Source organism: Oryzias melastigma, linkage group LG14, assembly GCF_002922805.2.
Source record: "Oryzias melastigma strain HK-1 linkage group LG14, ASM292280v2, whole genome shotgun sequence".
In the NCBI taxonomy this organism is placed as follows: domain Eukaryota; kingdom Metazoa; phylum Chordata; class Actinopteri; order Beloniformes; family Adrianichthyidae; genus Oryzias; species Oryzias melastigma.
The window spans coordinates 10,299,606-10,312,299 of record NC_050525.1 but is presented as its reverse complement, the minus strand read 5'-3'; the positions used below and the strand labels follow the sequence as shown (position 1 = coordinate 10,312,299).

General features: G+C 40.6%; 1 protein-coding gene and 1 long non-coding RNA gene across 9 annotated transcripts in view; one reads left to right on the top strand and one right to left on the bottom strand.

Moving 5' to 3' along the window:
• LOC112142467 (roundabout homolog 1) overlaps window positions 1-12,694 on the top strand; it is a 132,398-nt gene that overhangs the window by 89,507 nt on the left and 30,197 nt on the right. For all 6 annotated transcript variants that reach the window (XM_036215111.1, XM_036215109.1, XM_024265883.2 and 3 more), the window contains 2 exons: window positions 1,906-2,063; window positions 11,681-11,801. In XM_036215111.1, coding sequence (XP_036071004.1) covers window positions 1,906-2,063; window positions 11,681-11,801 — 279 coding nt within the window. The remainder of the gene's footprint in view (window positions 1-1,905; window positions 2,064-11,680; window positions 11,802-12,694) is intronic.
• The window catches only part of LOC112142469, a 101,119-nt gene that overhangs the window by 63,081 nt on the left and 25,344 nt on the right, over window positions 1-12,694 (bottom strand). The window lies entirely within an intron of this gene.

Genomic DNA, 12,694 nt, shown 5'->3' with positions numbered 1-12,694 from the left:
CAGACAGCTGTTTCCCATCAGCCTTCAGTCAACTGCAGTCAGCCATTCGTAACTGTTCTCAGCGGATCAGAGCAGGAGAGAGCGCAGCTTAAAGACATGCGTGAGCCGCAACAGTTCCAATTAGAAGGTCATACTAATTTGTTCTCCCATTTCCACCGCTCTCATCGTCTTTGGCGCTCTTGCGCGGCGTCGTATGAATCTGTAGCCAGAGGTGAATGGGTTGCCACCATCTGGGAGTCATTATGCGTCTTTTTTTCCCCCCTCATTGTTTCCGGTCTTTTCACCCCAACCAGGCTCTGCTGAGTTCTGCTGTTCTGCTAGCTCTGTCTTGGCACAGCTCTCTTGGCTTGTTCAGGTTCTAAGCGTTCAACCCCCCCCATCTTATTGTAATTTAAAACTGGTAATGCTTAGCAGCAGTCACTCATGCACAGTGCTCTGCAGCAGCAGATGATATCCACATCACTTCAGACAGAGAGCTGGAAGATTTTGAGAGTTTTACAAGAACTTGTAGTTATTCTTCCCTGTTCTTCTTATTTGTTTGCTCCTTAAAGCTTCACACAAAATGTTTGTTTACCATTTACAATAGAGATCAAACCATTTCTGGATAAAATGCTTCTTTTGCTGGGAAACTGTTTTTTTTTCTTTATACTGCTAAGGAAAAATATATAATAATATACTGAGGAGCTTTCTTCCTCTAAATTTCTTTATTGAAATAAAAATGTCATAATTCTATCTCTTTGCTTAATAATCTTGTCTATTTGTGACATTTTAAATATACAGTTGGTAAAGGATTACATACACCTCTTCATAGTCCCGCTCCAATCATCTTTTGATCAATTTCAGATGCGTTCTCATAAGTCTTTTAAATATAATTATGCTGTTTTTAGTCAAAAATCCAATAACCTGCACCATTTTCTGGGCCCTCGCCGCTTGTGGCCCACCCAGGGTATGTCCAACGTCACAAACAGCTCTTTTCCAAACTTCTTTCTTCATTTGAATCAAGAAATACTCAGAAATGCAATTTTAAGCTTAGTTTTTTTTTTTTATATTTGTCCTCCATCGTGAGAAAAATTGCCAAAGAACATGTTGAACTTTTTTATTGGAGTGGGTCTTAAGCCTGCTGAATGAGAACAGTTGACTAGGGCTGGGCGATACTGAGCATTTGGTTATCCATCAGTATTGTCAATATCAATTGGCAATATCGATCCGATACCGAGCGGTATTGATCCGATACAGGTTGATATCGCCAATATCGGTACCAAGGATTTTTGTAATTGTGGTGGATTTGACTTGAATCTCGAAATCTCAATTGTTTTTAATCGCTGTGAAAAGTTTTTTATACGTTTTTTTTTTTAAATGACTTGATAAACATAAAAACAGAATTAGGACAATATTTTTATTTAAATTGAAATAGTTTATCAAAATAAAAACTTCTTGAAATTAAATAAAAAGGGAAAAAGTGAATGCAAAACAGTCTACCAACCAAAATAAGCAAGTAATTATGAAACAAAAATAAATCAAAATGTATAACAATTAAAAATATATATAACAACTGGTAGAAATATAAATAATTATTATCTTCTTAGACTTTAAATAGTAACTTGTAAATAACAACTTAAACTTTAAAAAGAGTGGAAATAGACTGAACAATCCGTGCCGCCTGCATGCATGCTCTGTCTCACAAAGAGATGAGATCTCATCTCACAGTGAGAGTGGTGAGACAGAAACTCAGCTGGGTCCTTCTAGCAGATAAAAAAAAAGTTTCAAACAAGAGTGGAAATATCGATATCTGCGAGCCGGTATCGATCCGATACTGATACCAACGTGAGAACGATATTTTGGATTGATCCGCCCAGCACTACACTTTACATTGACATGATTTCTGCTCGTTTCTGTATTTTTCAGTTTTACGTGACGACTTCAGGCAGAACCCAGTTGATGTTATGGTTGCAGTGGGCGAGCCGGCTGTACTGGAGTGCCAGCCCCCCCGCGGACACCCTGAACCCACCATCTCCTGGAGGAAAGACGGCGCCAACTTAGATGACAGAGATGAACGCATCACGGTAACAGCTAATTATTTGACCAGAAATATACAAAAAACAATCCTTGAACAATCAACTGTGTAGCACGGTGGCAGTAGGATGATGATTCAGACTTCACCTTGCAATCTCTGTATCAGCCAATTATGTTGATGTTGATTGTATTAAGCTATCTCAATACTTTAGATTTTTTTGGACTTTAATTGAAAAAAATTTTACTTTTACCTGAAATCACCCAACAATACGAAGGAAAATAGTGAAGCATAGTAAAATGAAGGAAACAAATAAAGACAAATATCTGGAATTAATTTCATCTATACCATTGTTTTTTTTTTACCAATGGTGGGCCAAGCATTTTGTGCCTTGGCCTCCAGCTACGACATTCCTTGTCCGATCTATATTAAGACCCTTTACATTATCATCATCATTAAGCCAAGGTCAAAGTATTCAGAATAACACCTGAACAAAGTCATAACACGTTACCGCGGCGCAGCTGACTCAAGTCGTCCTTTTGAACAGATGATGTCAATGACACATTACTTCATGAGACAGTTCAACCTCACTCTTGTATGCCACTCCTGTAAGTCTTCATTTATAAGATCATTTATGTAATAACACTAAAGTTTGATAAAGCATAAAAAAATACAACAAAACTACAAGTAAAACTCCCATAATGCACCTTATCTTTTGCTTACCTGGAGTCAACTGGATTAGTACAATAGCTAAAAGAATAAAAGTTCAATGTTTGAACTTGTGGATCTTTTTTATTTATGTAGTGCATGAATAGCATTGTGACATATGATTAGATAATAAAACAGGATAAACTAGAACATTTACATTGAAAAGAACAATAAAGCATGCAGGAGATGGAAGATGCCATAAAGGCTTACATATCTTGAGACTACCACCAGAGACAATCAATTAAGGAAAATACAAAGGAATGACATGACATTTAACAAAAAACGATGGACATAAAGTTATAGCATTTAGCCAACAGTCCATTTTTTTATTCTTATTTTGGAAATGATCCTAATGTATTTAGGTATTTTCTTTCGTACATTTTCAATATGTTGAAAATTCATGTTGATTTTTATTAAGTTATTTTTATATTTTTGCTTCCAGCAAAAAGCACGTTATTTTGTTTGCTTAAATGTAATGATAAATTCTATGTTTTGAACCATTCAGACAAATCTGAAGGTCATAGTTTAATTGCTCTATTAGATAACTAATGCTTCTATCAGAAATATAAAGATTTTTGTCATCAGCAAAGAGCAGTAGAATAGTATGAGTTGATATATATGCAGTGTCATTCATGTAGATATTGAAAAGTAAGGGTCCCAGAATTGACCCTTGGAGATTACCATACTTTATAGAGATCATGTTTGATTCCACATTGTTTAGGTAGACCTGTTGCTTTCTGTTGGACAAATACATGGACAACCAGATGATAACATTACGTCTGCGTCCAGGCTTCAGCAATTTAGAAAGCAGAATCTTGTGATTAGTGAATGGCTCGGAAAGATGCAGAAACACACTTATGGCATATTCATTATTAACTAAGGATCTCCTACATAGCATCTTCTGATTTGAAAACAAAATTCATCCTTCTATCTTTTCTTAGTAATTCCACAACTTTATTTTATTTTTATTTTTTTGTATTATTTATTTTTTGCAGGAGTAATAACGCCAAGAAACAGCCCTGAACAGAAAGAAATGTTGAACAGACTAGGGGTATTGACAGGCTGGAACGGAAAGCTGTGGGGAGTTGAGGATTTTCAACCGTTATCAGAAGTTTTTATTCAATCATAGGTGGCATGCATTTCATACTCAGTGTAAAGCCTTCCTGCAGACCTGAGCATCACAGCTGACTGCCTCTACTGCTTACAGGAGTCGTTTTTGTGAATTCTAAAGTCCTTGGACAATTTCTGAAGAATCAGACTACAAAACCAACAGAATTAAATGAAATAGCAGCATAAAATAAATAAAAGGTATGATATCATATTCAGAAAAATTACGCTACTCATAATAAAGTAAGGATGTTATTATTATTATTAATGCTTTTCCAATTTGGTTTGAATTTCAATTAAAAACATAAAAGTTCCCTTCTTAATAATTAGTGAAAAGAAACCTTTTTTATGATTTTGATATTACCCTAAAAAATAATTCATAACAAAGAGCCACAAATTACAAAAGTTAACTATGTCAATTACACTGCAATGACAGATTGTCAGTGACGTTGTTTTGAGGCATTCCACTATTCCACAAGTGCTGCATGCAAGTCACTTGTTGGTACAGTACGATCATTCAGTGTTTGCTTCAGCTGCTCTCAGACGTGCTCTGCGGGGTTCACACCAGGGGACATTGTTGGTCACACCATACGAGGCACTCCCATTTTCTGAAGTCCATCTGTGACAATTCTGGCACCATGTGGTGGAGCTTTATCATCCATAAACAGAAAGTTGGGGGTGGAATTGAGGTTGATGATGGCTCTATGATATTTGGACCATGGACCATCTACATTAACCAAATCCGTTTTGCCTCCTTGACTGGCGATGTCTTGCCCGTAGGGCTGGCATCTCGGGGTAACTCACAATACGATGCGATTCACGATACATGTCTTTATTTCCCCTTTTGGGTTAATACAAGATAGAAATTCTTTAAACTGGGGCACAGACAGACAGAAGTAATGTTTTAAACGGCCGTCATTCAGGCGCAGCTCTCACTGAAAGAGTGAAGTACTCAGCACTGGGAGAGATTCTGAAAGGTCTGGTGAACCCAGACACAGGGACGTGCTTGCCAGCACCTCAGTAGCGCTCTCCAAAACATATAAACCCAAGCTACTCGCTCAACATCATCCATATTATGCATGATACGGCAACGAATGAAGTCCAGAAAAACTTGGGAAGTAGCTCCTCCCAAACCTGGCATCAAGGACATTGTAGAGCAGGCATTGAGCAGTCAATGTGACACGCAAATCTGTTCGAATGCAGCTCTAGTCTGTGTGTAGATTTGAATAAAATCACACCAATGCATCAGGTAAGCATGATTTTCACCAGTTGTTGTTTCTTCTTTGCCCCGAGTTCTGCCCACTTTCCTGTCATGCTCATGCAACACTTTCTCATCACATATTGTCATTTGGCTGAGGCCTCTTCTGGATCTCTGTTTGACGTTGTTGGTGTCCCCAACTCATCATTTTTTGACGTGCTGGCTGTTCGTAAAATCAAGGGTCCGCAACCCTCAGGACGGATGCAGTACTGGATGCGGTACCCAATGCGCACTGGTCCTTGGGACACGTCCAGTACCAGTACCCTAACCCAGTACTGGTACCCTAACCATAACCTGGTACTGGTCCAGGCCGCCAACCAGAACCGGCCCAGTAGCGTGCACACTGGTACCAGTACCCTAACCCAATACCAGACCAGATGCGGTACAGGATCCGAACTCGTACCACAAGTGGTACTGGACGCAAACCGGACGCAGTACCAGGCCCCTCCACATACCAGACGTGAACCAGTACTGGGTTAAGGTTAGGATTCCAGTACTGGGTTAGGGTAGCAGTACTGGTTTGCCTCCGGTACCACGTCTGATTAGCACCAAGTACCACGTCTATACTGGTTCAGGTCTGGTATTGCATCTGGTCTGGTGTTGGGACCCTAACCTTAAGCGGTACTAGTTCACGGCTGGTACTGCGTCCAGTTTGCGCCCATTACCACTTGTGGTACCGGTTGGGTTTGTTACTGCATCTGGTCCGGTATCGGGTTAGGGTACTGGTACCAGTGCGCTATGCATCATGGCACTGGACTGGTTGTAGTTCTTGGCCTGGAGGTTGGGGATGCATGATTTGATGGGAACAGCCAGCACGTCAAAAAAATGACGAGATTGGGACACCCAAAATATCAAAAAGTGACACTGAGGGGTCCTTAACCAAACTTCTATATGTGATGACTTGGGTACGAGAATGTGTTGGCTCATGAGAAGCGCCCCCTGGTTGAAATCTACGGAATTATTTTTTAAAAAACGATTAAGGGAAAGCAGGGGTCGGGAATTGTTTGTGAGTTGAAATATTGTGATAGTCCACCATACTGATATCTTGTCTCACCTCTACTGCCCAGACCGTTACACCTCTTTCACCAAAGCAAACCTTGGGGGTCGTGTTGACCTCAACGTATCGTTCACCTCGCCTTCTCCAGGAATGTTGACGACCATTATATCTGTGCAACCCAACACTCATCAGTGAACAGAACGGTAGATCATTGCTGCCCAGGTCGCATGGTCTTATGTCCACTATAACCATTCACCTCTGTGTCTTGGTGTCACCTGCAATGGTTGTCTGGCATTCAAGTCAAGACGTCGGAGTCGGTTGCACATTTTTGTGTCTGGAAACCCTACCCTTCACATCTGGTAAACGGGCCTGCAGCTGTGTGGCATTTGGAAAACCATGTCTGAGTGCTTAGGAAGTGGTCATGGCTGTGGTCTGTCATAAACTCTACCAGTAGTTATGTGTCTTGATGTAAGTCTGCCTATGACACTTTGAGACAAGATCATCTATAACAACTGACTGTCTACTAACAACCTGAAGACACAGTATGACCAGATGGCAATGCTTGTCTGTTAAATTACGTTGCATGTTAATGGCTGTTTGAATGATGAACTTGAAATGTCTTGCTGACAAAATCAGCTTTTTATACCCACAGAATCTTGACATTGATGCCACATTGAAAAGGTTTTTCTTTCAGATTGTTTTTGTTTTGACCTCATTAAGCTAGAGATACTGTAAGCATAAAATCAGGTGTGTATATCACACCAATACAATAGCCTCCGAATGAAATGGATTTTCATAAGCAGAGAAGGCTTTACAAACTCTTTCGGTCTACTACCCAATTATTCATCTGAATATTAAAAACAACAAAACACATTTCTCAATAATTTACCTCCAGAATGACCTACACATCAAAAACTGCAGTAGTGTTCCTGCTTGTGCGCATACTTGTGATTTGTTTCTATGAATTCTGGGTACAAGCAGGAGAAAATTCAAAGCCCGTGTTAGTGTGGAGTGACAGGTGGGTTTTCTCTGGGGACTGTGATGGACTGAGCCGCTTCCTCTGATTTAAGAGGAGGAAGAGATCAGAGCTAAGAGGGGGGTGGGGGGAGTGGACTCATCTCTTGGAAACAGAAAGGCTGCTTTTTTGGCTTTGTACTTTTTGCGTGACAGTGACTGTCCTCCAAAATCCCCTTTTTCACTTTTATTATGTGGACACAGGCTTTTTGCAGGCGTCTCAAACACATTACTGAGTGTAATAAAATGAGTGAGTGGAAGTCATTAATTTTTACTAATATTCTTTAAGTATATTCCTTGCATGTATAAATAATTTCTAGTTATTCATTAAAATATCAGATGTGTTATAAGATTTTTGGCAGTTTAGAGTATTACAATGCAAATTTTTAACCTTGCAAGTATTTCTAAAGAATCTGATCCTAGAGTATGAGTCCGAGACGCGCATAAACGTGCATTTACTTAGACTTTTCATTGAAAACTGTTTCTGACCCCAGTGTGTACGTAGAACAAGTCGCATCTGGGCCAACTGTGCAAAAAATACAACTTATACTCAGAGGTGAAAATAAGCCAGTGCGGCGTTCTGGTGAACGAATGCCGCTCGTTCTCGAGTGATCAGCTGTGCGACCTGTTTTTGCTGTATAACACAGGGCAGAAGCCGCCGTCGCTCTTATGGAAGAAAAAACAAAAAAATTATACTAAAGCTGTTAGCAGCCAGCGCTTCATTTGGATGTTTGCATTGTTTTAAGTGGCGCATCGGCGAGTTGATGAAATGCTTTGGATTTCTCTCTCTCCCGGTCCTCGATGTCTTGCTTCCGGAACAACAAATCCTCATTCCCAAATCATCAAATATTGACATTTGGTTAAGTACCCCTCTGCGTCACTTCTTGGGTGTCCCCAACTTTTTTTTTGATGTGCAGACTGTTCCCATCAAATCATGGGTCCCCAACCTCCAGGCTGCAAACAGGAACCGGTCCAGTACTGGGAGCGCCATGGTACCCCAACCTGGGTCCCGTTCACGTCTGATAACGGTACTGATTTGTGGTCCAGTACCGTGTCTGGTACAATGTCTGGGCGCGGTTCTGGTCCAGTACCATGTCTGGTACTGATTCAGGTCCGGTATAGAGTCTGGTACTGCGTCTGGTGCCTGGTTAGGGTACCAGTACTAAGGGTTGGGGATCCTTGATTTTACAAACAACCAAAAACGATGAGTTGGGGACACCCAAAACGTCAGTATGTGACGATTTGAGAATGAGAATGTGTTGTTCATGCATTGTAAAAAGTAAATGGTGACATGGTGAAATAAAACAGCAAATTATTTCAAAGAAAAACATAAATAAAAAGAACATGCATAGAAAAATCAGTCAGATTTTTAAGAGGAAGATCCGCAGAGAGGATAAAAATGTGAAGGCCAAATCTTCTAAAGGAGAGGATGAAGAAGAGAAAAGGGGAGATCCAAGTTGAAAAATGCCATTGAGACACCAGGGCCATTAAGCAAAGGAGACTTTTCTATGTAGCCAGATTATCCTTCAATCTGGACAAAACAACGATATGAATGGATCTTTACCAAGAATTGAATGCTTGGCTATCAAAAATGCAACAATGTCTTATATTGTCGGGTGGGATTGTACTGGCATAACTAAAAACCTACTTTCATCCCTGCTTATACTGTTAAAAATATGGTACATAAAAAACAAATGATCATTAAGCAAAACATTTGTTGAAGATCTGTTTATTTTGCGTTTCTATTTGATTTAATTTCAATGTCATGCTTTCTCAAAGTTTTAATATAATTACTTTACATATATCCTCTTTTTGTTTTGAATTTTTTGGTGAAGAATATGAGCTGTTTGTGGTGTAAAGTATGTGGAAAAAAGCTACCAAAGAGGTAAACCGCTGCAGGTTTAATCCTTAGTAGCAATTTATTTCTATTTTCTATCTGCACTCCGTTTAGTGGCCTCAAAGCCCTGATCTGTCCGGCACAACTTTGGTTCAACCGACCTGCTTCCCTTTAGACAACCTTGGTCTTTGACTTCTTTTAAGAAACCGTGGTCCTTTTCTTATGTGTGCTGAATTTAATTCAAATGTTTTAGGTAAAGCAATATGATTCTACAGCAGAGTGCAGGTAGAAAGGAAGGTCGCAGTCTCAGAGCATAATAACTGGCTGAAGGTTTAATTGAAGCCGATGCCTGTGAGCTTTCTAATGTGGACCCAAAGAGCGCCTTTGTGTTTGTTTTGAAGTCTTAAGATCAGCATGTTTGCTGTCTCGCAGTAGCACATCTACTCACTACTGCTCAGGTGTCACCTCTAACACTGTGCTGTGGCGTTCGATCAGTGCAGACGCTCACATTCAAAGACATCCACCGCGGTCTGTGGGGGCGTGCGGAGGATAGAAAACACTGAAAACAGCAAGGAGTCTGTGTCTTCGACCTCCCTATTATACGCCTGTGTGTATGTGCACACATAGATGTGTATGTGGATAAGGTAAAAAGTTTGGGAATTGCAAAGTAGGCTGACGGAACATCTAAGGAACATCTTTACAAAGAGACCGTCTCTTTGTTCTTGTGGTTCTAGAGAAGCACGAGATATGAATTATGTAATTTTCCATTTTTTTTTTTTAATAGGTGACCTTCTGTTCAGCTCAGAAGACGGTGTAAATTCTTTCCCTAAATGTAGCACCCCGCTATGCCACCAGCATACAAATTAGGGGTGTAATGATCCATTTTAACAGCAAGTTAATTCATATAATTTTGATACGGTTTTTTAATGGTTTAGGTCAATTCAATCAGAGTAACAATTTGCCACAGACTTATCAATCAGGTTGGATTGTAGGAATAGAAATTGATTAATCAATGAGTCGTTATACCCCCAGTACCCAGGTATCTATTGCTGCGTCAAACTGGCCGAATTTTTGGCTAAAGATATTTTGGATTGATTTTAGATAAGTAAATTGGATCGTTCAAAATGAACCAATATCGACTATGAATTGTATTGTCAATCACTAACTATGATATGAATCAAATGGTTACTAAAACAAATTGCTACACCCTTACGTCAATCCAAATGGTGTCGTCCAATGTCAGAATCAGTTTTATTGGCCAAGTAGTGCGTATAAATTCAAGGAATTTGGTTCAGAGGACTTGTGCTTCCGTGTGCAGAAAGGTACAAATACATAAATAAATAAATAAATATACATCTGAAGAAAAGATATGGATGTCAATGTCAATAAAATCTATTTTGAAACAATTATTTTTTTTGAATATCCATGCTTGGATCGTAGGAATATAAATCGATTTATCTCCAAACCCTATGCTACAATCACAAATACAACTGTCACCGTGCAATGGGGAGGCATCAGCGGAATCTTTAAGATTTCTTGCTGATTCCAAATTTTTCAAAAAACTTTGGAGTGGTCATGAGTGTAGAGGGCGTCAGTCAGGTCAAGCAGTTGTCATGTATCAGTCAAGCTGCAGTCAGGTGGCAGTCAGATGCCAGTCAGGCGGCAGTCAGGCGGAAGTCAGGTCGCAGTCAGGTGGCAATCAAGTGGCAGTTAGGTCGCAGTCAGATGCCAGTCAGGTTGCAGTCAGGCGGGAGTCAGGTGGGAGTCAGGCGGCAGGTAGACGGCAGTCAGGTAGTTGTCAGGTGGCAGTCAGGCGGCAGGTAGACGGCAGTCAGGTAGTTGTCAGGTCGCAGTCAGGTGGTAGTCAGGTGGCAGTCAGGTATTAGTCAGGCGGCAGTAAGGTGGTAGTCAGGTGGCAGTCAGGTATTAGTCAGGCGGCAGTAAGGTGGTAGTCAGGTGGGAGTCAGGCGGCAGTCAGGTGGCAGTCAGGTGGCAGTCAGGCGGCAGGTAGACGGCAGTCAGGTAGTTGTCAGGTGGCAGTCAGGTATTAGTCAGGCGGCAGTAAGGTAGTAGTCAGGTGGCAGTCAGGTCGTAGTCAGGTGGCAGTCAGGTCGCAGTCAGGTGGCAGTCAGGTGCCAGGTAGGTGGCAGGCAGCAGTTAATTGGGCAGGACGACTCCTTTGCGAAATCTGGCACTAGATGGGTGGCCACAGGGTGGTGACGGCTGCATTTCAAGCCAGCAGCAGCTCTGGTTGGACAATGTGAAAATGGTTTAGGAGCAGCAGCTGTCCATATTAAGTGCCACCAGCCCCCCGACAGTCCAAGGGTATATAAAAAACACAGTCATTGGACTGCCACCACATAACCTCAAAATGTGCCCGGGCGCCCAATTATTGATGTCAACCTCTAGAAAAAAATTATCCAGTCGCCGTTAAATGTTGACTTTTCCTTAAAGCTTCCCCGGCCATCACGCAGCGTGTAAAATTACAACTGTTGCCTCCGGATTACAAATGCCACCGCACCACCACCTGCTGAATTTGCTGAAAACACAAATGTTTACTTCTTTAGGGTAGGATGTGTGTTACAGCCTGGCTGCAATCATAAGTGATTTTTTTCCATAAAATTTACAAATTGCTCCCATCTTATTGCATACATTATGGTGGATTCAATCAGCAGTTCACAAACACGGTAAGATTATCCCCAAACACAGCTGTCCAAACATCTTTGTTTTTGTCTCATTGTCTTTCAGATTCGTAGTGGGAAGCTTATGATCACCAACACTTTGAAGACGGATGCTGGAAAGTACATTTGTGTTGCTACAAACATGCTGGGAGAAAGGGAGAGTGAAACTGCGGAACTCACAGTGTTAGGTGAGCCAAGGTTTTCCATCAATTCATGCGGTTTGTTCTTGCTGTCCACGGCATGATGTGGAAGCCTCTTGGGCGTAATAACCTGTTAATTATGTTGATTGTGCATTAGTATATCCAGTCTGGCAGCTTTAAAGAGGCTTCCCATTAAACAAGTGCTGAACAAGTATCGCCGCCACACTCAGCGTTGTAACCTTTCACTGTAAGAGCTCCCTATGGAATTGCACTTGTGACAGCCAAATGCCTGTTTTCACTCTCCGTTCTATCCACCACTTATTTCAGGAAACATTTCCCATCACAATGGAGCTCTCATCAGAGCTTTCACAGTTTGATGACCTTGGTTTTGCTTACAAAAAAAAATAAATTACAACTTGGAATATTGGAAATTGCTAAAAGCAAAATGCATTTACATATGCTTTTATCCTCAGAGTTTCTTCAAACCAAAGGCGCTCCTGAAAAGCTCTGTTTTGGCAGTTTTTGACGTGGTTTCGCTCAAAGCAAAAACATCAACACGCCACTTTGCAGCCCCACAAGAAGCCCTTCTATTCTACCGTTAATAGGACAGGGACCATCTTCAAATTTACATTTCAAAACAGAGACTGACAGATCCATCGAAATGTGTCTGAAGTCTTGACTTGCCCACTAAAAAAACAGTTTTTTGGTTGATGTTATCAAACTTATGAACAAAAAAAGTAGGAATGTGTGTGTTCCATCAGATATCAGTGCTTTTAATTTGTAAAGGGGTTGAAAACAACAATTAATTGAGTGATTTTATGATTTTTAAATGAAAATATTGTCGTGTTGGGCATGCACAAACACTTAGGGGAATTTTTTTTTTTTTTAAATAGACACACATATGAGTATATAGTTTATTTTTCCAAGTATACATTGAACAG